Source organism: Triturus cristatus, chromosome 1_2 (assembly GCF_964204655.1).
Source record: "Triturus cristatus chromosome 1_2, aTriCri1.1, whole genome shotgun sequence".
In the NCBI taxonomy this organism is placed as follows: Eukaryota; Metazoa; Chordata; class Amphibia; order Caudata; family Salamandridae; genus Triturus; species Triturus cristatus.
The window spans coordinates 509098214-509122299 of NC_140580.1; the positions used below are offsets into that span (position 1 = coordinate 509098214).

The window sequence follows — 24086 nt, forward strand, 5'->3', positions numbered from 1 at the left end:
TGCAATTCTTATGTCAGTCAATGCACATATGCAGGGACGGGTTTGATGCTTCATGGTTGACCAGGGAAAGAGGGAAGCTTTATTTTCGCTTACAATCAGATCAGAGGCTCATGCAACTGTCTCTATCTGTGTGAACAATGTTGGCAATCCCGTCTGAGCAGCCCGCATGTACAACAGAATATTGTCTGCAAACAAAGAGATGACATGGGTGTGTCCATTTATGTCCCTACCATCCGGAACACCTTGAAGCCTCAAGTGCTGGCAAAAGGTTTCATGGTCAAGGAATACACAAGCAGGGATTACTGATGTCTCTGCCATGTCCGTCATGTTGGTGAAGACCTCAATATCGTAACCCAGGTTTGATCAGAGCCACGGGGCCCTTGCACATCAGTTTGATACAGGCTAATACGCTGTCGTAAAAGCCTATTTATCGTTAGGCCAAGAAAAGTTTCCCCCAATCAATGGTGTCAAATGCTATTTCTGTGTCAATGGGGTGTGTACAACAGCAGGCAATTTGTTCAGCATGTAAAAAAAGTCTATAAATTTTAGGTAAAGTATTTCAGCCTGGAAAAAATCTGCTTTGGTTTGGGAGCTTCCTAGTTCGGAAGTACTTTATGTATCCTGCTTGCTAGCACTTTTATCAAATCCCTTGAAATCTAGGTTGAGCATTGACAGAGGTCTATATGATAAGCTGTCAAGGGGGTCACATAAGGGCTTTCGCAGCACTACTACGACAGCTTCCTGAGTAGTGGAGAGTAGTTATGCCTCTCTACTGGTCAGCCTGTTACATGTCTAGTAAGTGATACCTTGTTTGTTTCTGAAATGTCCTATATAACATGAGTGGCAGGAAACTGCTGATGGGTGTCTTTCTAGTCTCCTTCTGTGATATTGTCAGGTCGACCACTGGTAGTATCAGTGGGTCACCCTGCTCAGCCTTTTATTCTGGGTCAGTACCTGTAGAGTAGCAACTTGTACATATTCACTAGAAAGTGCATATGTCTCCCAGCAGGAAGTCCTGTCTTATAGGTTGCCAAGACTTTGCTTATGGCTGTTTGGTCATGCAGGAGGCAACCATCCAAATAGTGGATAGCGGTGACCGTAGTTACTGTGGCATATCAGCACATCTAATATGGCTAGCAGTTGGCCAGACCCATCTCACTCTAAGTACTACTAAGAACACATTTGGGATGGTTAACATGTCCCAACATGTTGTATACATCTGTCATTTCTTTTGCACAAGTGCTCCTGCTACATAGGAGAGGAGCCCTGTGCTGCTTTCTCTAGGGGCCATAGCTCAAACTCCAGCCTACCCTCCTCAGTTCCACTTACACCGAGGGGGTTTTAATGCACACACGCAATATGAAAACCTTTAAGGCTTCCCAGTTAGTCAGGTTATTACCCGTGGATTCCACTTTCATATGAAAACAATGTGTTATTTCGCCTGATAGCTTGCACCGACTAGGGCCGAAGGTTGTAACTGCCCAGAAGGTATTCTAGTGAGCTTTCTGCTCAATTGTAATGCCACAAATAATGGACAATGGTTAGACAATGTCTTAGCCAGGTAGTACTCCATGGGCATACCCTCAAGTGTACAGTGGCAAACAACATGTCTATGTCTATACAGGTGTGTAAGGAATGAGTAGTACACGTATGGCCAATGAGACAGGTACATAGCTCTCACATGTCGGTAAAGTCCTCAGTCAACATCACCATTTCTCAGCTAATTTCCTTGCAGGTGTGCCCTATAGGAAAGGGCCTGACTTGGTAATCTGCACTTTCATTATTCAGTTGAAATCCACACCTTAAAAGCAGCAATTCAGGTAGAGGTGACCCTAGCATTGGAGGTAAGCGGTCCAAATGAGCTTCTTGCATACTGTATGGCACATAAAGGCCTACTATATATATGCGTTTGCCATAATGTTCTCCACTTTTATAGGCATAACGTCCCTCTGGACCTACTTTGTGTTTCTTCATTCGGAAAGGTGTAATACAGTTGTGCTTTCCATCTGCACTGCAACCTCCTGCCCTCCATTTTGTTAAAGCGTGGTTGTAGGAGAGAGCTGTTTGACCAATGTCTAATTTGCCCCTTTGACAAAACATTTGACAATTGTCCCCAACAATAAATTTCTTCACAGGATAAGAACATGAATCAGCCACAACCCAATAAATTCCCAAGGCCATCTGTAGGACAAGCTTGACCAATTGGCCGAACTTCGGGGGTAGGAAATGGTAACTGATATGAGAAAAAAAGCTGGGGTATGTATCAGAACGTATGCCCTCCCACTGTGCGCTTCTGCTTGACCACAGCACTACAGTCACTGGTAACAACTCCTATCTTCAACCAACACAGGCCATGCATCACACTTTCAACCTGCAGCATGGGCTTAGATCAGCTCAAAGTAATTGTCAGCATTAGCAAAAGTGTTCTCTCAACCTTCAGGCAATGTAATCTCCCAACCTGGATGTCAGGTGTGAAGGGCTGCCATCCTCTTGGTCCTCAATGCTGTCAGAAGCAAAGTCGATTCTTGAGCCATGGAGTCAGAGTCTATTTGGCTGTAGGATCTTAGGACAAGGCTAAGCTGCTGCCACGGCTACACTCTTCACTGCAATGAGTAGCAGATGATCTTTCCTTTGTTCTCTGTTACATTTCCTCCAGCGGTGCAACTTGGATTGCAGCTAAGTCGTTCACTGCTCATCACCCCATGCTGTTCTGGCCTGTCCCGGCTCTGCAGTGGGCTCATAAATATGATCACCCCATATCAGCCAGTTTTTTTCCAGTTTCACCAAGAAGAGCAGCATATATTGGAGGCTCAGCTTGTTGACTTTAAGCATGACTGCCCATAAGGAGTTGTGCTTCTTTGATGTAATATGGCAACAAGGAACAGAAATATATTGCCCAATTCAAAGAGTCTGTAGTAAGCCCTGGTCTTTGTAGTGCAGTTATCTTTCCACCAGCAGCCTGGGAAGAATTCCAGGACTCATGTCATCACAGGGTACTCTTTCAATTATAAAAAAGGTTGACAAACCCTTTGAGCCAACACAGTGCTAGACCATGTCTACGGGAATGTGTCCATATCTCTGTTTTGCTCTAGGACACCCGCAACACACCCTTGGGACGGGCCCACAGGGTCTTTTGCTCAATACTGCTGAAAACTTTTTCTCTCCAGCATTTTGGACACCCGAGCTTTTAACTCTATCCTCTTAGATGCCTGTTCAGCTAGGATGGTTTCACTTTGTGTAAGCCTTTCAGACAGTTTCCTCTGACTTGCATGAAGCAAAACCCCAATATGTTGCTGCGGAGTTTATTTTTCTTGCTAGGGTGTGCCTTATGTCGACAACAGCTTGTAGTATGGAGTCCAATTTGCCAGATTGCTGAGCAGCAGCTACTCCTAGCAGGTGAGAGTCTTGTGATGCAAGTATGCATCTCACTGTTCGCTTGCCTAAGCCCACCATTGAGGTCAGGCAAGTCTTTCCTCTATGCTGTTTCAGTATTACTAAGTTCACAATCAAAGTCTCTGGTCATTAAATGAGATCAGATCTTCCATTCTAGTCTACTTCAAGTGAATGGGTGGCAAATCCTCCATATACTTGCCCAGAGTGGCGACCTATCCGCTCCCTCGGTACCCACCAGTCCCCCATAATCAGAAAGTGGCCACACCCTTGCACAGGTTGGAGGAGATTTCAGACTGCTGGGCTCTGTCTAAGGAGTGTCTCCATTTCACAGCTGTCGTCTCACCTTCAGGCTCCTGCTATTGACAGGCTGTGAGAGAACCTGTTCCCGTCTCTACATGGATTTCTTTTGAGTACAGTTGTTTTGGATATATGACCTTGGTAGCTCTTTCATTTCACATTTCTCTTCTGCATCACACCAGTAGCTTTTCCCTGCTTTTCCCACCAGCAACTAAAACCAAGTCTCAAATACACATACTTGGGCGCATTCATCATTTTTACTCAATTTTTATACATGGTCAACTTTGCATTTGCAGTTTGCCTATAATGCCGGTTTCAGCCGCCTCCTGTCTAATGACTTGTTGTCAAGCCATGTCAGGTGGACGGGAAACAAATTAAGTTGTTTGTGTGCCTGTCTCCATGCAGGAGTCCATTAATAGTAATTTGACAAGATTTACCCTCGAGGAGCCCCATCTTAATTACAATCTTATTTCTGGTTCACTGAATACTAGGTTTCATTGTATCTAATTTCCAGGTATCCACAAATAAGCATATAACATTCATTGGACAGTGCTCTATGGAAGGAAGATCATCACCATGAGGTTGTTTTGGTATGAACTGAGTTTAATTTCTTTGGAATCCCCTTTTCAAGAGAATAAAATGAGGGGCAGATTAAGTAGCAAACCAGAGATATTTTAATAATAGGACAATGATTTTTTTAAATACATCAGTGATTCAGATCAGGTAGTTTTATGCCTAATCTGGCTGGTATCCATTTGGCCCAATTCTCTCTCAAAAGGACTTTGCGTCTCCATTGTGCCACTGTTCAAGTTTCTCTTAGCTTTTTAGTTTAACAGTACATTGAAATGAGTATGTGATTGTGTCAGTGGATGCATCTTTGGAAACATAATGAAAATACTGTCCACTAGTTTTGCGGAAAATCATAACAGTATATTAATAATTAAATGTAGTATCACTTCTTTGGTTGGATCTCTCTCAGGTCTGAGGAGTGGAATTAAGCTTGCTAGCAACCCACCAGAATAAGTGATAAGCAGATGGAGCTCCTTAATGAGTTGCTTTACCCTTTCACGTAAGCAAAGCTTTCTCAAAATCAAGCATTATCCTAATTTCTTTAGTACAGAAATCTTATTTTCATTTATGGTCAAAATCTGTAGGTATTAAAAGGATCACTAAACGCACTCCTGTTCCCTATTTGTGGAACTTTTATGAATACATAACACAGAGCCAGCTATCAGAGCACAGGGTCTATTGGTTAAGCATGTCCCTCAGATGGACTTGGGACTTTATTGGGCTGTGGCTGATTTATTTGCAGTGAGGCTTACATTAGAGGCGATGTGTAAAGTATTCGTGCAACACTTCAAACAGTAATAAAGTGAAAACACCACAAAAAAATATCTCACACCAAATTAAAAATATTGAACCTTCTTTAATAAATAAAACGAGACCAAAACACCAAAAATCCAGTGAGTAGCCCTGCAGATTTGTAATTTTAAAAACATTGATAAAAATAGCACCTAAAAGCACAAAGCACCAACTGTAGTTATCTGGTCTCGCTGAACCAAAATAAAGTCACAGGGTCAGGCCGACTGCGATGGAGCACAGGCCAGCTACAGGGACCCAGTTAGGCCCACTGAACGGAGGACCTTAAACCCTGGTTTGCTGACCATTGTAAGAATCTGTGTCGAAGATGAGTTGTGGACCCAAAGCGATGTGTCGGTTTCGAGATGTGACGGCCTGCATCGTCAATGAGGATCCAGTCAAAGGGGCTTGCGATGCGAAGTCCAGCATTGAGGATGCAGTGTGCAGTTGGGACGATGTGTCAGTTCCGAAGAGCTGCGAGGCTGCAATGCAGAGTTCGGCGTAATCATTGAGGCTACCGTCAATGAGGAATGTGAGGGCCTGCACCGAGGATGCATCACACAGTGGCAGTTCCAAAAGCAATGTGGTTCTTGGCGATGGGTCCAATCCACATAGTAGCAGAGATGCATTGGTTCTGCTCCGAGTTGCACAGCAGAGGAGAAGTGTTGGGTCCGCTGGATCCACAAAAGCTGGCAGAGCACCTTAAGGCCACTTCCAAGTGTCCAGGACTGAGGTGTCAACACTTGACAGGGCAGACTTACAAATGACAGAGTCCAGGTACAGGTGCAAGGTTGTGGAAAGCCTGTTGAGTCCCTAAGGCTTCAGATCAGGAAGCCCGCCAACTACTTCTTGGAGTCACTCTGGATTCAAGAGATGCAGGTACATTCCTTTTCACCCAGTCAAGAGGGCAGCAGGTCAGCACAGCAGGGCAACAGTTCCTTCAGAGCAGCAGTCCAGCAGAGTGGCAGTCCTTGTAACAGCAAAGCAGTCCTTCTTTCCGGCAGAGTATCCACAGGTCCAGAAGTGTACAGAAGAGTTAGTGCCTGAGGTCAGTATTTATACACAGTTGTGGTTTTGGAGTGGGGAGAAGCTTCTAGAGGCATGCCTTTGAAGTGCACATATGCCCTGCCTTCCTGGCCCTGGCTCCATCTAGCCCATCGAATCTCTCCATTGAGTGTGGCAGTCTAAGAAGAATACAAAAAGCCCAACTGTCACCCAGACCCAGTAATGTGACCCAAAGAGAGTCTGCAGGCACCAAGTGGCTAAGGCGGGAAAATGACAACTTTGCAAAAGGGCCACTTTTAAAATTGTAATTTAAAATCTGACTTCACCATTATTTAGGATTTCAAATTACAATTACGGATACACCAACAATGAAATGGCTACCTGGTCCCATTTGGAAATCACACTTATAAATGGTAAAAAGGTAATTCCAATGTTATCCTGTGGGAGAGCTATACCTTGCAGTAGAGAAAAACTAATTTAATAGTCTTTCACTACCAAGACATATAAAACTTAAAAGTACATGTCCAACTCTTTAAATACATTGCCCCCTGCCCTCTGGGCTGTCCAGGGCCTACCCTAGGAGTGACTTATATGTATTAAAAAGGAAGTTTCCAGACCCATAAATTCAAAGCCTGTCTTGTAGGGTGAATGTTACTGGCGCTGTTGTCACTGTGACAACCTGTTCCTAATTTTATACTTCTGACAGACTCAGTAAGTCTTGTTGTAAAGAAGCTGCATTTCACTTGTATCATGGAAAAGTCTCAACAGGATTCTGATAAGTTATTCACCAACAAAGTGTTGACGGGGCATAGCTTCACATGGGCTGTTTGGCCTCCTCCCACCCCGTACACCAAATAAATATATTCTCGTTCTGCATCACAGTAGGCCACAGTAAACTGTAAGCAGACAAAGTCTTGACATGGCTTTTCCAACCCAGTGCCTCTTGGTAATTAGAGTGGTGTTCTCATAGGCTTATCACGTCAAACCTTCGGAATACTGAATAAACCTACAAATATTTTGGAATTGGAAATCCATTGTATAAATGTATAAAGAATTAAGTTTAAATATAATTTGTGTCCTCGTCAGACTTTGCTCGAAAAAAGAGTGCTGAATTCATTTCTCAAGGTATAGCGTGGCAATGATTCCGAGGACAGGTAGCATAATGAGTGTAACTTATGAGTAGCATTTCATCATGTATGGTCATGCCGGCAGCACTGATGAACAGAGAGCAAGATTACCGCATTAAGGATTACGCAGTGGATAATAAGTTTATCATTGGAATACAGGTTTCCCACTATAAATCCACATGGTGGGCAAGTGAATTTCAGCACATAGACTACTTAGAATCTAATGGACATACCGCAGAGCAAAAGGCAAAACACAGGAGATAGCGGACTATCAATAGTGACTTTCGAACTGCTGAATGGGATCAGAAACACTGCAGATCCCAACCTCTGCAGGAGGCAGGGAAACTGAGCGGTCAGCAGATGGAACAAGTGCTGATGTTTTAACAGACACCCCTTACTGAGAACCTTCTAATGATCCTCTGTGTATTTCTTTTTTGTAAAACATCTGTTTATTGGGATTTTGTTAAGTGAAAAGTATTTGCTTTACAATAACAGGAGCATCAGAGTCATAAAGTACGAGTTACTTACCTTCAGTAACGATGTATCTGGTAGAGACGATTCTAACCGCAGATTCCTTCACATAGAATTATCCCCAGGCGTGAGACTGGATCCGGAAACTTTTTGCCACAGCATCCCTGCGCGCCGGGGGCGGGGCCACATCACGCGTCTCCGCCCAGGCATCGTCCGCGTATGTGACGTCCGCGAGGTCACATAAGACCCGCCCTGGTGCACCCACGTCAGTTTTCTTGGGAGAACTTTTCCAAACCACAACGCGGAACCAATACATAAAAAACTGTGGGAGTATGGGAACAGTGTGCGAAGAGCAGAAAATTGGAAAGAAACGGTGACTAACACCACCACCAGGGTAGTACCAACACTGCATAACCCAAGGGCAGGGAAAGAAGAAAGAAGAAGAACAAGCAAAAACCTGCGCAGTCACGCTGCCAGCACATAGACAACCTCCCATCCCTATGCCCCGGAGGCAAGAACAGGCGTAAAAGTCATGGCACACGTAGGAAGCCCCCCCCCATCCTGAGCAAGGAATGGGACCAGTCCCAAGACAGACAGGGACAACAAACCTCCAAGCCACCCCAACCTAGAGGGCAACAACCCACAAGGGCAAGACAAGGCCAAATGACCCTTAATCAGAGGATAGCAATGGAAGGAAAGGAGGGGAGGGAGGACAGGTATAGAAAGCAATCCCCCCAAAACCCAGAGTATCCAGAGCAGCAGGGCACCGCAGCACTGGAACCCCATCCTCCAAAGAACCAAAGGAGGAATTAACGGCCCCCAGACAGAGTCACCTGTCAAGAACAAGGAAGGCACTCACAGGAGACACAGCCCCCCACCGGGATGAGAGTACCGAAGACCAACCCAAGGGTCCTCGCAGAATAGGGGAGGAAGGGCGGGCCGTGAAGGAATCTGCGGCTAGAATCGTCTCTACCAGATACATCGTTACCGAAGGTAAGTAACTCGTACATCTGATAGAGACTGCTAGCCCCAGCTTCCTTCACGTTGAATAGATACCCTAGCACTACCCCCTGGGAAGGAGGGTCTGCGAAAGGACCCCACCAGCCAATGCAGAACAGAGGGCCCCACAGGGGACCAGAGCTGTGGACCAGGTAGAAACTTGCCCCTGCCAGGCTATGGGAACCCCCACAAGCAGAACCCCACCGACCCCAAGGGGATGTAGGAGGGAAAAAAGGCTGAAGAGGCCCATACACTCACAGCACAGGAACTAAGGGCAAGGACTGAGAGGCCGAAGCACCCCACTCCCCTCACAAGGCAACACATATTCCGCCCAATGCCAAGACAGGAAAGCGGAAGAAGAAGAAGCCTAGAGGACCCAAGGAAACTAGGGAAAAGAAGGCGAACCCACTCCAGATGGAAAGCAGCCTGCCAGCCAGAACAGTGCCGGCAGTCAAAGCCAGAAGCAAGAAGAACAGCCCGAGGCCCCAGAAAGACAGAGTAGGTGACGCCTAGCAAGGGAGAACACAGGATTATCCCAGACCTCAGGACAGGAGCAGGGAGAAGAGGAGATGCCCAGGCCACCACTACGAGTGGCTGCGCACACGACCTCAGGAAGCAAAAGCAACCTACCTAAACGCCATGGAGAACAGGCATCTGAAGGCGACCAGAACCCTCTAGCAGAGCGTAAGCCATATGACAGCTACCACTACCCCACAGAGGGCACGTTAAGTCCCAAGATATGGGAACCCTCTTTGGAAGAACTTCCGGCGCAGAGGAAAAAACAAAAGAGCCACGGGGAAAGAAACACCCCCGCTGAAGGCTTGACAAGCAGCCCAAACAAAGCAGAAGACCCAATCTTAGAGCCAAGTCTGCGCAACAACTCCTGCAGAACCACACACAATCAACACAAGGGCCGTCCAGCAGCCAACAACGCCAAAGTCCCAAGGAAGGACGTAAACGGCTAGAAAACACACTGCATAGTCAGAACAGCCGGCCTAAGAAGGCCCAGAATCAACCCAACTCAGAAGTCACTGAGGAGCGGACAGAGGAGGAGGATAAGGTGGAGGAGGAGGACGGAGCCCTGCCAAGACCCTTTGGATAGCGGTGTCAGCCGGGGCATGGAACAACAGGCTGCCATCAAACGGAAGGTCGATGAGTCGCTCCCAAATATTCTCAGGGAATACTCCATCCCGAAGCCAAGCATGGCGACGGAGAGCGACAGAGGAAGCCATGGCCCGGCCCAGCACCTTTGAGATGTCCAGAGCGGAGCAGAGAATAAACGCTGCAAGCTCCCGGCCATCCAATGCATGATGCCGTAAGTCCACCAGGCCAGACTCCTGCAGATCCCAGAGACGCCGCCGAGTCCCACAAACAGGAGGAGGCCCTAGCCAGCACACACAAGGTGTTAAGGTCCAGCAGGTCCGCGCTGGTTGAGAAGAACATGTTGCGTCCCCAAGAGTCCAGCCAGCGGGCCTCTCGGGACGGCGGAGTCAACAGCGGCGGCAGGGAGGGAAAAGCAGTCCGCAAAAGGGGGCTGGCGGCTGAGGGGTGAAGGGAAAGACACGCTGGGTCATGTGGCGCCGGGAGGTGCCGGTGCAGAAGATGCTGAAGCACTGGGTCCCCTGAAGCAGGACGCTTCCAAGCCCCCGTCAGGGAAGAAAGGAGCGAACCTTCAAAGGGAAGTAAGATTTCCCGCTCACCAGATTCCTGGTGGAGGACCTCCAATAGATGGTCTGCCGGAAAGTGAGCCACCGGATCACCCATGTGCAGGATGCCCACAGCCGTGGACACCACGTGAGAGAAGGCCGCACCCGCCTCCATAGGGCCCCACGGTGGAGAAATCAGCTCCTCCGTGGGCGACGGCTGCAAAGTAAGGCGGCCGTCCTCGAGGCCAAGCGGGGCGGGCAAGGGCCAGACCTGGAAGTCAGAAGGAGCCGAAGAATGAGGGACCTGCCGCTCTTCTGACGAACACCTCTACGCCAGGAAGGGCGGGGAGCCGCCCTTCGACGCCGGTAAAAAAGACACCACACGGCGACCAGTCTCCAGGGAGGACGACACCAATATGCATGCCTCCAGAGAAGGAGGAGCGTACGAAGACGAATCCGCGGTACGACCCCTACGCAGAGCCGTAGAATCCACTGCCTGAAGTAGGACGTCGGCACCAGCCGGCAACGCCGGACAAGGGACCTCATGGGCCCGGAGTAGAGCTGGAACCGCACCGGCCCCGGGGCGGTGCCGGAGGGACGCCGACCCGACCCCTGCCGAGGCACCCTCCTGTGCGGGGGAACGAGATGGGCCTGGGGAGTGGCACGAAGCCCTCCGACAGCTGCAGCCCAGAATGAGGCGAAGATTGCTCGGCAACCCAAGCGGCGGTGTCAGGGACGATTCAACCTCCTACTCGCCCTCCAACGAGGCACCCACCTGTGTGGAGGGACAAGAGGGGCCCGGAGAGGGACGAGGGGTCTCCCCTCGGCCTCGACCCGGAGCGGGATGCGACCCGGAGCGGGATGAGGAGGGTCCACCGACCTCCATGGCTCCGCACGGTCCAGCTGCTGCCGGCGCCGTAGCGGTGTCACCTCAAGCTATACAGGGCCACCCTGTCAAAGGACCGAGAGAGGCTCGGGATGCGACCCGAGCCCCAGCAACCTCCCGCGACACCACAGGGACCCCCACAGGAGTTTGCGGCGAGGCAGAGACGCCGTGGCCTGAAGGAGGTGCCCCAGAGGAACCACACCCCAACAGTACCACATCCTCCAAGCCTGGATCCAAACCAGTCGGTGCTGGGGCCGGAGCTACCGGTGGCACCGCAGAGGGCCCTGCACAGAGCGAGGGATCTACCGATAACCGCAGGAGGAGACACCAGCGAGGCCTGCAAAGCCGCCGCGTATGCCTCCGTTTGGACTCTCAACGTCCCAACACTGGGAAACGATGGATAGGACGAAAGACGGGGCCGCATCACCCGTGGAGAGTCCACGCCCCCGGGAGGCCGGAAACCAGCCCCCGGGGACAAACTGTGACACGTATCCACCGGGGAGCGACGCTCACGTGACCGCAGAAAGTCGAGGACGACGACCACAGCCGAGTCTGAAGCCGTCCGTCGAAGCAGACAGAGGGGAGGACGTCGACCTGGAGAGACGCGCCGAGAGAAGTTACATCCGGCGCTCCCGCCACGACTTCGGCTTCAACTGTTGGCACTGTGTACAGTCTGTGGTGCCGTGATCCTCCCCCAAACACCACATACAAATGAGGTGAGGGTCCGTCACCAACATAAGATGTCCACTAGGCATGCCAGTAAAGCCCGAAGGCATACGCACACTGTTCCACTAAAAAATGGAAGAAAAAAGGGGGCCTAACAGGCCCGTAGCAAGGATCGGATCCGTGTTGCACGCGGAAAAGGAAAAAACTGACGTGGGCGCACCGGGGCGGGTCTTATGTGACCTCGCTGACATCACGTACGTGGATGAGTCGTGTGATGTCGCCCCTCCCCCGGCGCGCATGGATGCTGTGGCAAAAAAATTCTGCTGTGGCTAGTAGTCTCTATCAGATGTACAATACAACATGTCACGTGAAAGCAAAGTCGGGTATCACGTCCTGGATGCTGTTGTGCTAATCTGCGGAAAGGAGACAATCTATAGTGACCAGTACAGTTTCAGACAGTTCATATGCGTAGTATGACCTTTCCTCCACTATGCGATTACACCGTCCATAACATCGTGACGAATTTACACTCTACCCTTCCAACCGGGAAGGAACTCCAAATAGAGAGAAAAAAAAGAAGAAGAGGGAAAACAATTAACCCACTATTCCCCCTATGCCCTCCCACTAACAAGGTGTGTGGTGGTGACCCTACTGATGAAGGCTGGGTATATGGCTGGGCAGATGTTAGAATTGAAAGATGCATGTCCCTAAGAGATAAGGGGCACACCGCCAGCGGTAGGCCCCATGTAAGGAAGGTGACTAATGGACCCCACTTGTATTCAAGTATTTCTTTTTTAAGATCAGTGTAATGATGAGTTGTTAAAATGTAAAAGTGAAGTCACTTTTCTGCTGTAAAGTGTCAGCACTGTTCTTGTTTCGAATGTGTGTTAGGGCCACCCTTTACTTAGCCTGTTAACAAATGCTTATGTAAAACCCTGCAACATTGTGATCTATGCAGATTTTCAGGTATGGAACTGTCATTGATCACATACATGAAAAGTAACTGATAAGCACTCTCTTCAGGAAACACCCCATTCTTGTGTTACCCTCCATGATACTGGACTTCTCTGTTATTAGCCTCATTTTCTTTTCCTATATGTGCAAATTCACTAACTCTCATGCACATTCTCCACTGTGCAGCTCTCTAGTGCTGTGCATCTAGATTCACACATTAAACAGTAATATCGACATATATAATGGTTAATTTATGAACAACACACCTTCAAATACAAGCTCATTTGGTATCCATCACACAAAATTCATATATTACCTGAGAATGTGTTCTGACACTGGCTTGTTCTGAAAGTTTGGTGGCAACTCAAGTAAAGGTTTTACAGTAAAGCACTGGACGTCTAATGGAAAAGGATTAAGGATAAACATTGTGACAAAAAAATCTTTAAAAGATTAATTCTCCGCTTTATCTGCTAGAAAGAGAACGCTCTGAGTACCCTGTGGCACAGAAGTATATTAAATCGCTCCAACCAATTGCTAAGTCGTATATATAAGTCATATCCACCCATAAAGGCACGGAGATTCTTTGCAAGGATACACTGTCCCGGTGAGTTTTTTATGTCATCCCCTGGTGGAGTGGTTGTCTTCATTTTTTCAGCATTGGGAAACTGGGTTAATAATCTAGCTTCAAAGTCCTCACGACGCTCATATTCCTTCCCTCTGTAAATGAACACTTTGTTCTAGAAGCAAATGAGAAGCAGAAATTAAGTCAGCGGCAGCCTTAAAGTAAAGTAAAACAAAAACAAACCACCTGAAGCTATAGGCCTTACAGCTTCTGCAACTTCTACCGCTATCTGACATGAAACCAAATAACTATAATAAGACCTGGCTTTCTGCTTGATTAGCTTGTATTTGCAATCAAAGATACAGGCTGATAGATACAACCTAAAGCGTTCAGAAGAAAAGTTATTTGGTTTACATTCTGCCTTTAAATGCCAGTAAAAGACGAAAACAAAATATGGATGAGAGGCAATACTTGATCATAAAGTATTGAAAAATCATTTCAAATTCGACTGTAATCAGCACACGTCGATCCTACATAGCACAAAGAAAAATTAGTTAGCGCTCTCAATTCCTAAATACAGGAATACACGCTTACAATGAATTACCTACCTCGTCTGCCTTTTCTCGCCACAGTCCTAATTCCTTTTTTTTTTTATATAACATTTTCATTGAGCTTTTACCCATTTTATCCCCCACCCAAGACTTTAACAAAACTTCAGCAGCAAGTTTACATAAATACGATAAATAGTAATAGATACAACAATCGGGTATAAATAGAAATTCATTACAGATCACATATTCATATATAAAAAAAAAAAGTTCCTGAGATACAATACAATATATAAGATTAGACCACTGGTTCGCCCGAACCACCTACCCTCCTTCCCTTCCACTTCCAGTCAAGCAATCAGACTTCTAATGATAGGACAACACCTAGTCCGAGAGAAGCCCCCATCTCCTCCTCCCTTTTAGTTTCGCTTTCTTCCCCTTTCGCTCATAAAATGCCTTTTCCTAGTTATAAATATATAAAAAGCACCACTTCCATTGGTGGAATGTAGGAGGTAAGGGGTAAAAAAAAAAAAGCAGAGTCTACACTCAGCCTAAAAACTGCCATCGCAATAAGAATTAGCTCGACCCCCGTCCCTATGATTGCCTCATCTACACCCAGTAACATAAGCTGCAGTGACGATGAGATATTCACCTTAAGGATTTCCCTTAGTAATGGTGCAATTTCTGACCTCAATATATGCTCTCCATTTCTAACCTGCCTAAATACCTCCGGCAGCTCACCCAGAAGTTCTAAAGGAAAACATTATAGAATACCAGAGGAAGGGAGATCCTGAACGGCTAGCTGGATTTCCTCTACAAAGAATGCCGCCCTTAAGAGTGACCGCTCCTCCTGGGTTACTTTATTAGATATTGTTGGAGTCGTTTACTGCTCTAAGTGCTCGAAACAAGGCATTACTGGAGCTTTATATAGATCAGTATAGTATACTCGAAAAGCTTCTCTAACCTCATCCGGATTTGTCACAATTCTACCTTGCGCATTCCTGATTTCATTAATGTACCCTGCGGCCTATTTTTGGCTTGACCTGACTTCTAACACACGCCCACCCGTTCATTATATTTATTGCACTCTTGCGTTCTAGCCACACATTTCCAGGCAATCTTCTAATGCATAAACGTATTCAGGCGCAACCTAATTATAGCTAAGTGACTCAACACGGGGGATAGCTCTTGTCCAGATGAAGCGGCTACAACCAAGTCTGCCTCTGCTTCATCTAACTTTTGATAAAGTTCTCTGATCTGGAGTTGGGAATGCCTCTGTTTAACAATACTAAACCTAAGGGTTTCCCTTCTTATACCAGCTTTAAAGGTATCCCAAACTACCCCAGCATAGGCACTACCTTTATTAAGTTAAAACAATTCTAGAATCCACTCCTTCATGTGTCTTACATATTACAGATCAAACAAGAGGCTCTTCTCGAAAGATCATCTTCTGGGCACCCTTTCCAGTCCCTCAAGAGGAAGCTCTAGAACAAGAGGATTATGGTCCAACATTGGTCTTGGGAAGATCTCTACCTGGGACCCCCTAACCAGTGATGGCGTCACTAAAATTAATACAGTCTTTCGAAGGTGCCATGGCAAGGCAAATAGTAAGTGTACCCAGAATCAGGTGATTTCAAATTGACCCAGATATCTACTAACCCTATTTCTTTTACAAGATGCATGAAGGATCTTAAAGACTGTGGTTTACATCCTGTATAACACCCTACCTTTTCTCCTTGCCCTCCTCTAGAGCCATTCAGATTATAAAGTCCCCACACACTATATACGGGGCAGGCCAAGCTGGTAGCTCTATTGCTAAGAAATTGAGCAGCTGTGGGTCATCTGTGACAGGGGCATATATCGAGCAAAGTGTAAAAGACCCAGTGCAATATTTACACTCCACCATTGTCCATCTCCCATACCTATCCACTGCCACCTGGCCAGGAATAATAGTGTTCCCTTTCACTAATACGGCCACCCACTTAGTTCTATTATCCTGTGTTGTGCTACAGTGAACAAGAATTCCAATAGGGCTCTATCACTCTACGCGATATGGGTTTCTTGCAGGCAATAAATATTTGCTACTATAATTTTAGGTTGTCTTGTATACTTCTCCTTTTGGCCATATCGTTTAGCCCGCAAATATTAACAGTCGCAATACGAAGCTTAGCCATCCCACATAAACGGCACATAGCCTTAGTGCTTCATTTTCCATACTCTTATACCCATAACAAGGCATCAGAGAAGTACCCCAACTCATACCACTATTAGCTCGATTGCCATGACACACGATGTGTGAGCATGTGCTTACCTCCACACTTTAAACACTTGTGTCTGTATTTACAGAAATCCAGCGAACACAGCCCTCTGTTGTAAGACCAACATTCCCATACGGACCCCACCTGTCCCCTGCCTACCGCATCCAGCATAGCTGGGGCGGGTTGCCCCCGAAAGGACTTACAAATAACCGGCCAGCCACTCGCCATATAAGTCGATGGGGTTGGCCGCACAGGTGTTATTGTTTTTATGAATAATTTGTAGTCTAGCTCCACCAAGACCCCATCCACGTCCTCCGAAAGGCACGCCCAAATCTCCTCATCGCAACAAACCCAAGCCCACCCTCAAAAGTGAACTGAGCCTTCCTCTCTACATTAAGGCATTTGAACAACGTCACACACCTCTCTGGATACTTCTCACAATACATGCTCAAATATATAAGAATATATAAGAAATGCTGATGTGCAGTTTTCAATATTTACAGGTACCCTTGGCCTACGAGACAACTCATACTCCTCCTCATTGGAGCCCTCTTTCACCCATAATGTAAAGGCTTGAAAATCTCTGCATATTCCCTTTTCCATATGTGCTCCCTGATTGCCAACATTAGATGTGCTCCTAAAGGCTTTGTAATATCCATGTAAGGTAGTTTATGGTGCCTCACATCCTTACTCTACATCTTGTCCTATGCACCTTTGTCCTCCACCTGTATTCCTGCAGCCTCAGACTTTACGCTCACCCCCACTTTCTCCTTCGCCTCCTCCCCAACCGCATCCGTACCTGTGCCCTGATCCTGCACATACTTACCCTTTGACATATGAAAACTCTCCGCCTGCACTTGCGTGTGAACCCCCAGCACCTGTACTCCAACCTCTATACCCCCAGTGCCACTGTGCCCCACAGAATGTCTTACCTGGCATCAAAGATGTGGCCTGCACTAAAGCTGTATGTCCTAACACAAGCCTCTGTTCCTTCTGAGTGGACATCGTCTTCGCTGCAGTAGCTGTAACAGGTTGCAAACTCTTCCTGTTGATACCTGCTCCCCGTCCCCCTTGCACTTCCTGAGGTGCTGACCACCACTCACTCTCACCAGCCTCTTAGTCCACAATCTCCCCTTCTACCAGTTCTTCCTCGCCATAATCCACTCCCATCCATCATTCCCACACAATTCCCTGCCATCAGCGCTCGTGCCCGGCACCTCTCCATCACCCACTCCACTATCACCAAACTGATCATCATAAAAATCCTGAGATGGGTCAAACTCCCGCAAGGTGGACGTAGAACCTTGACCTTGCCTTTCCATTGATAAGTCCACCGATGTCTTAGAGCCAACCGCACTGACCTGACTCTGCCTTCAAGCCAGGGATGCTGGACCGCACCAGACCCTCCCGGCTGAACTGATGTCACCACTGCTGATGCCACTACCTGAACTGCCTGTCTGGCCACTAGCTGACCCTGCCTGGGCAGTCCCCAGAAACCCAGAGGGGGGTCATGACACCATACACACCTCACTGGCCCCCCATCTTGAAACACTGCCCCATCCACCCATGTCACCGAACGAGCCTTAGAGGCCAGTGGTAACCCTCTGCAGCCCCACTCCCCTTGGCCGCTACCACCCACTGAAAATCCTTGGGTCAACCTGCCACCCTGATCTAACTGAGCTACCACCCAGATCTAAATGGCTGAGAGATCACTCCCCCAAAACCTCCACTGCTCATTGGGGACCCCCCAGCTGATCCTCATTCCTGAACAAACTATGCTGGGACTAAGCCCACCCAAACTCCATTACTTGATAGCCATACTGCATGGAGCTCCCTCACCCTCCTCATACGACTGGTGGCTGTATCTGCGGCCTGCTGCCGGGCCTGCGTCCATGGATTAGAAAGATCCAGCGGCAGGCCCTACTCGATGATGGCCCCGCCAACAGCTATCTGCTGCTCGCCCAACTCAGCGTGGTCGAGAGGCATCACCACACTCTCTGGCCATGCGATTGCCGTCATCACACTCCTCCCAGTCTGAGTGCCCATTTGCCCGGGACACTCCAGCGAGGCACTGCCCACCCCCGCAGGTAAGGCAGCCAACCAGAGGCACACCTCCCGATCAGGTGTGTGCGCTCTGTTGCCCTGCCTCACACTGTCACCAACCCCTGCGCATGACTACACCTCGCACAGGGGACCCCAATGCTACATACACCATCAATTTGGGCCTACTGACCTTTCCTGCTCTAGGGGGCTCTCCTCTCTCAACCCCGCCCCTGCCGCTTCTCACACCACACCATGGCACGTTACCCGAGACGAGCGGAGTGCCGCACCACTGCCCATGTCCCTTTGCCCACAGCATGCCCCTCTCCTTACTTTCTTTACTGGAGACGTGCAGGCCATAACGGCCGCAGCAACTCCCCAAGCTGACCTCCTGCGGGCTACACTACAGGCCCCATATCCTCCAAGGCTTTCTCCAATAGCAGGTCTGTCCTTCCCGCCTCTCTAAGGAACTTCAGGGCATGCTGCACATCATCACTAACCTAAGCCATGATCCTTAACCACAAATGCAAAGAAACTCCTAATCTGTCCCTGTTAGATGGGGTGCCTGTTAAGCTAAAATGGCACCTGAAAACTGTTATACTAGGCCTGATGGTTCCGGGGGTAGGGCCTTTTGCATATCCCCCTAAAACCCCTATTCTTGCAGAGGGTGATAAATAGTGCAATAGAGGTAGCCTTTGCTAGTAAAAGAGGACTACAGAATATAATTTTTCTCCCGACCAGAGAACATCTTTATTTGAGCATTAGATCCATGCAACCTAGAGAAGCCCCAGGCCTTAAGACAGGAGATTCAGGGCATTCTCGCAAAGGGAGCCATTATTCAGGTGCCAGAAATGGAAATGTTCTTGATTCAAAAGAGTTCAGGAAAGTATCGTCCGGGCCTGGAACTCGAGTCACTAAACAAATTCTTTCAGCATCAAAGATTCAAGATGGTTGATCTCCAGAACACCCTGTCTCTCATCTTTGCGGGCATGTACTTAGCATCCATCGATCTGCTGGATCCTTACTTACATATTCGTATGCACCCTTCTTCTCATAAGTTTCTTAGATTCTTTGCCTTGGGCCACCAGTTTCAATTCTCTGTGCTTCAATTTGGCCTCTCTTCAGCACCTAGAGTTTTCACTGAGACCTTGGCATCTTTGGTGGGCAACCTTCATTCTTTCAGTCTGTTGGTTTTCCCTTACTTGTATCACTGGTTAAATTGTATGTGTTCTTTTTCAAGGGGTCTCCAAGTTGTCAAGCTCATATGCGAGTTCCTGGAAACCCAGCTTTGTGCTGAAATACAAAAAACAACATCTCCTTCCTTCCCAAGAGCTCCAGTTTATAGACGCCCTGTTCAACAGTGGCCTAGGAAGAGTATTTTATCTCTTGTAATCGGCAGAAGCTGATATCACACATAACTAAGTTGTTGAAACTTCTGCAAGCTCCAGCAAGAGAATGTATGAAATTACAGAGCAACATTGTGGTCTCATTATTCATTGCTCTCACCTCCATCTGTTTCATTTATTACTTGACCATTTCCATTCTCACTGGAACCCGGTTTGCCAGAACTACAAGCCTCCAATACAGATCTTGTCTCAAAAGCCCAGACATTGCAGTGGTGGCTGTCTCAAATATGAGCAAGGTAATGCCTCTCTCTCCCTCAATTTCGGTAACAATCACTACAGATGGGGAATGATAATGGGGAGCTTCATCGCTCAAGGTCTCTGGGCTGTGGGCTGTGGTAGAATCCAGGAATCCATTTAAATGGAAGGAACTGGCAGCAGTGCACAAAGCCCTCTAGTTTTTTGTTCCAGGGATCTTCAAAAAGGCCTGTTCAAATCAGGACAGACAATCGGGTCACCAGGGCTTATCTGAACCATCTGGGAGGTACCTGTGTGCTTTGGATGGATTCTTTGACAGAGCAAATAGGGATTTAGGCAGAGAAGAATCTTCTTTCCCTGACAACAATCCATCTTCCAGGGAGTGAGAGTGGGCATGCAGACATTTTGAGCGAGACATTTCCCTCCTCAGTCTTGGTCACTATGTCCTTGAGTGTTCCAGAAGACCATGGATCGATGGGGGACGACGTCGCTAGACCTATTAGCATCTCCCCAGAACGCTCTCCTGCCTGTACTCTTCTCCCATGTCAGGAGGCTAGGGATAGATACAATGAATTTCACGTGGCTCACTCATAAGCAGAGTACTACCCAAAATCAAAGGGGAAACTTCGGAGTTGTAGTTAGTAGTTCACTTTTGGAAATGCCAGCCCTTGTTTCTGTGGTTACTCCATATGGCAATAAAGCTCCTTGCATTTTCCTGTTGGATCCCCCTCCTCTCAGGTACTCAGTTTTGCCAGAGAACTTGCTTCACAGTCAGTCTCTGGGGGTCTAGAGGCAAAGGCTGGAAGTGCTGGGATGTTTTACGGACCTTGCCTCCTACATTCCGAACTCAAGAAGGGGGAAGTACACTAAAGATCTCAAACACATTGAGGACATTTTTCTAGGTGGATTTCTGTCAGAGGTATTTTCTGATCTTTTGCGAAGGGGGCAAAAGTCCTAGAGTTTCTTAGGGATGGTTTACCTTGATTTGGTTGTGTCTTCTTTGCATAGTCATTGGGCTGCAATTTAGGCTATCAGGGGTCCTTCTGGATCCTTTGACTTTTCGCCTTTTAAGGAGCTTCCATCAGAGAGACATGGTGGTAGTTGGGTAAACCAGAAGAAGGAAATGTAAAAAATCTACGTCCAATCAATCAATCAATCAATCAACCATTTGTAAAGCGCGCTACTCACCCGTGAAAGTCTCAAGGTGCTGGGGGGAGGGGGGCAGCTACAGGTCAAACAGCCAGGTCTTGGGGAGTCTCCTGAAGGTCAGCCGGTATGTGGTCTGTCGCAGGTGGATGGGGAGAGTGTTCCATCTCTTGGCGGCGAGGTGGGAGAAGGATCTGCCACCGGTGGTTGTTCGGTGGATTCATGGAATGGTGGCGAGGGCGAGGTCGGCGGAGCAGAGCTGGCGGTTTGGGGTGTAGAAGGTGAGTCGCTTGTTGAGGTATGCTGGTCCGGCATCATGGAGTGCGTGGGTGAGGAGCTTAAAGATGATTCTCTTGTTGACGGGAAGCCAGTGCAGGTCCTTCAGGTGGGCGGTGATGTGGCTGTGGCGGGGGATGTCGAGGATGAGGCGTGCGGAAGCGTTTTGTTTGCGTTGGAGTCTCTTCTGGAGTTTGGCCGTGGTTCCTGCGTAGAGGACGTCGCCGTAGTCCAGCCTGCTGGTAACGAGGGCCTGGGTGACCGTCTTTCTGGTTTCGGTGAGGATCCATCTGTAGATCTTGCGAAGCATGCGAAGGGTGTTACAGCAGGAGGAGGAGACGGCATTGACTTGTTGGGTCATTGACAGAGAAGAGTCCAGGATGAACCCCAGGTTGCGTGCTTGGCCGGTGGGTATCAGCACAGTTCCCTGCGAGGCTGGCCACCAGGAGTCATCCCAGGCGGAAGGGGTGGAGCAGAGGATGAGAACCTCCATCTTGTCCGAGTTCAGTTTGAGGTGGCTGCTCTTCATCCATTCAGCGAAGGCCTTCATCCCTGCGTGGAAGTTGGATTTGGCGGTGACTGGGTCTTTGGTGAGGGAGAGGATTAGCTGGGTGTCGTCGGCGTATGAGACTATGTTGAGGTCGTGTGATCAGACGATGTTGGCGAGCGGTATCATGTAGACGTTGAAGAGGGGGTGGGCTGAGGGATGATCCTTGGGGTACGCCGCAGGTGATCTTGGTGGCTCCGGATCGGAAAGGAAGGAGGCGGACTCTCTGGGTTCTGTCGGTGAGGAAGGAGGTGATCCAGTCCAGAGCTTTGTCGCGAATCCCTGCGTTGTAGAGGCGTGTGTGCAGGGTGTGGTGGCAGACGGTGTCGAAGGCGGGCGAGAGGTCCAGGAGGATGAGGGCCGCGGTTTCGACGTTGTCTAGCAGGGCTCTGATGTCGTCGGTGGCAAAAGGGCAAAGGCTATTTAAACTCAAAGATATCTTAAGTAAAGTTATTAACAGTAACGATTACACAGCAAGTACATAAAGATACTGCCAAAACTATAGTGAATCTAACTACACGTGGGCTCCTGGTGAAGAATTCATGGTCATGTGTGTTTAACTATAGTCCAAAAACTTCCTCAGTAACAAAAAAACTAAAATGCGGGTAGACTAGCAGGTACTTACAGAAAGGGTCATTAGGACACACAGAAGATTATGAATGAGGTAACTTTGCTTATCCTAAAGTGAATCAATTTTGTAGGTTGAGCTCCATTGGTGATATGCAGGGAGAGGCTGGTAACCTGAGTGATATAGATTAGGGTGTGCCTACTTTGCTTAGCCTTCTAGTATTCTCATGGAATATAAATGGTTTAAGGAAACTACTGGGCTCCAAAATATTCAATTCCATTACTCGAGCATATGGAATATTATGCTTCTAAGTGGCCTGGCTGTGAATACTTGACAAGTATTCATCAAATTTAGTACTATTGTTGGAGGACTTTAATCATAGATTAGATCTACAAAGGAGTGACCATTTGAATAGGTAAGTATTATCTGCTTATAACATCAAGCTGCTTTTGCAGACAACTCATCTTGAGTATGAGATTTGGAATTATTAAATTATCTGTCCTCAAGTGATAGTTTAGTATAAATGGTTGTATTCCTTCTGACAGTCCTGGCAAACAAACTTTCACTAATGAAATTCAACGTTGCCCTATAGCCATAACATTAGGGGCCTTGTATGTAAGAAATAAGGCTATTTGCTTAACCTTGCCTTAAAACACCTTACTATTAGGATTACAGAAAAAAAAGTGTTACTGTTGGCCAATTTTTAGCAAAACCAAAATTAAATCTGGAATATACAATGGCGGTCAATTATCATAAGGTGGCACGATGACATAACTAGGCTGGTAGTCACATGCTTAGAAGTAAAGTTAAACTGTGCCAAACAACGTGAAAAGGACCTGAAGCTTAAAATAAGTACGAAGCAATCCTGATTTGATGGAGAGTGGAGATGTCTAAAAAGCCAGATAAGGAAATTTAAAAGATGCATTACTTTAAGTATGACTGCAAGACAGAGACCCCCCTTAAATCTGTAAAAAGAGATTATAAAGTGTTGTTAAATTAAAATAAATTATTACACTATGATAAATGCTGGAAATGATTATTGTTGTGCTAGCAACAAAAAAGTCACAACATTCTGGCAGCTTGTCCAATATGGGATGGGAAAGGAATTAGGTAAGGTATGATGTATGGTTGGGGAAGAAATTTGGGCAATTTATTTAGAGAAAATATATCCAAATGGATATGTGGATGGCCCACATGAAAAAAAAAACTTTTTAGTAGATAAGGAAATAGTAGACCAATTTTCAATAGCAATCATAAAGGAAACAATTAGGTGACTAAAAGTCATGAGAGCTCCCAACCCGTATAATTTAAAGGCTATTATAATTAAAACAAACACTGATTGGTGGGTTAGGCTATGTTTTTTAGTGTTTCAAAGAATTTTAAAAACAGCCATTTTCCTGGCAAGTTGGAAGGGAGCAATCATAAAGTCCATATTCAATAAAGAAGACGGGTCTGCCCCAAGTAAATTATAGATAGGTAAAATTGTTAGATGGGGGAGGGGGGGGTAATTATTCTCTATGATAATCTAGACATATTCAAATAATGGACAAAGATAGAGGATATAATTCTGGTTGAACAGGGTGGCTTTAAAAAGAGTCACTCTACCATAGCCCATTGTTTTAGCCAGTTTTCATTAGCACAAAAATTCATTGAGCATTGGGTAATATACATTGTTGTTTGGTGGACTCTCATGCTGCATTTGATCTGGTGGACCAGATATTGTTGTGGTATATGCTA

At 47.2% G+C, this 24086-nt stretch overlaps 1 protein-coding gene across 2 annotated transcripts in view; it reads right to left on the reverse strand.

Moving 5' to 3' along the window:
• DOCK1 (dedicator of cytokinesis 1) overlaps positions 1–24086 on the reverse strand; it is a 1163810-nt gene that overhangs the window by 163130 nt on the left and 976594 nt on the right. For both annotated transcript variants that reach the window (XM_085606236.1, XM_085606235.1), the window contains exons 41-42: positions 13399–13540; positions 13120–13201 (exon numbers count right to left, since the gene is read on the reverse strand). In XM_085606236.1, coding sequence (XP_085462362.1) covers positions 13120–13201; positions 13399–13540 — 224 coding nt within the window. The remainder of the gene's footprint in view (positions 1–13119; positions 13202–13398; positions 13541–24086) is intronic.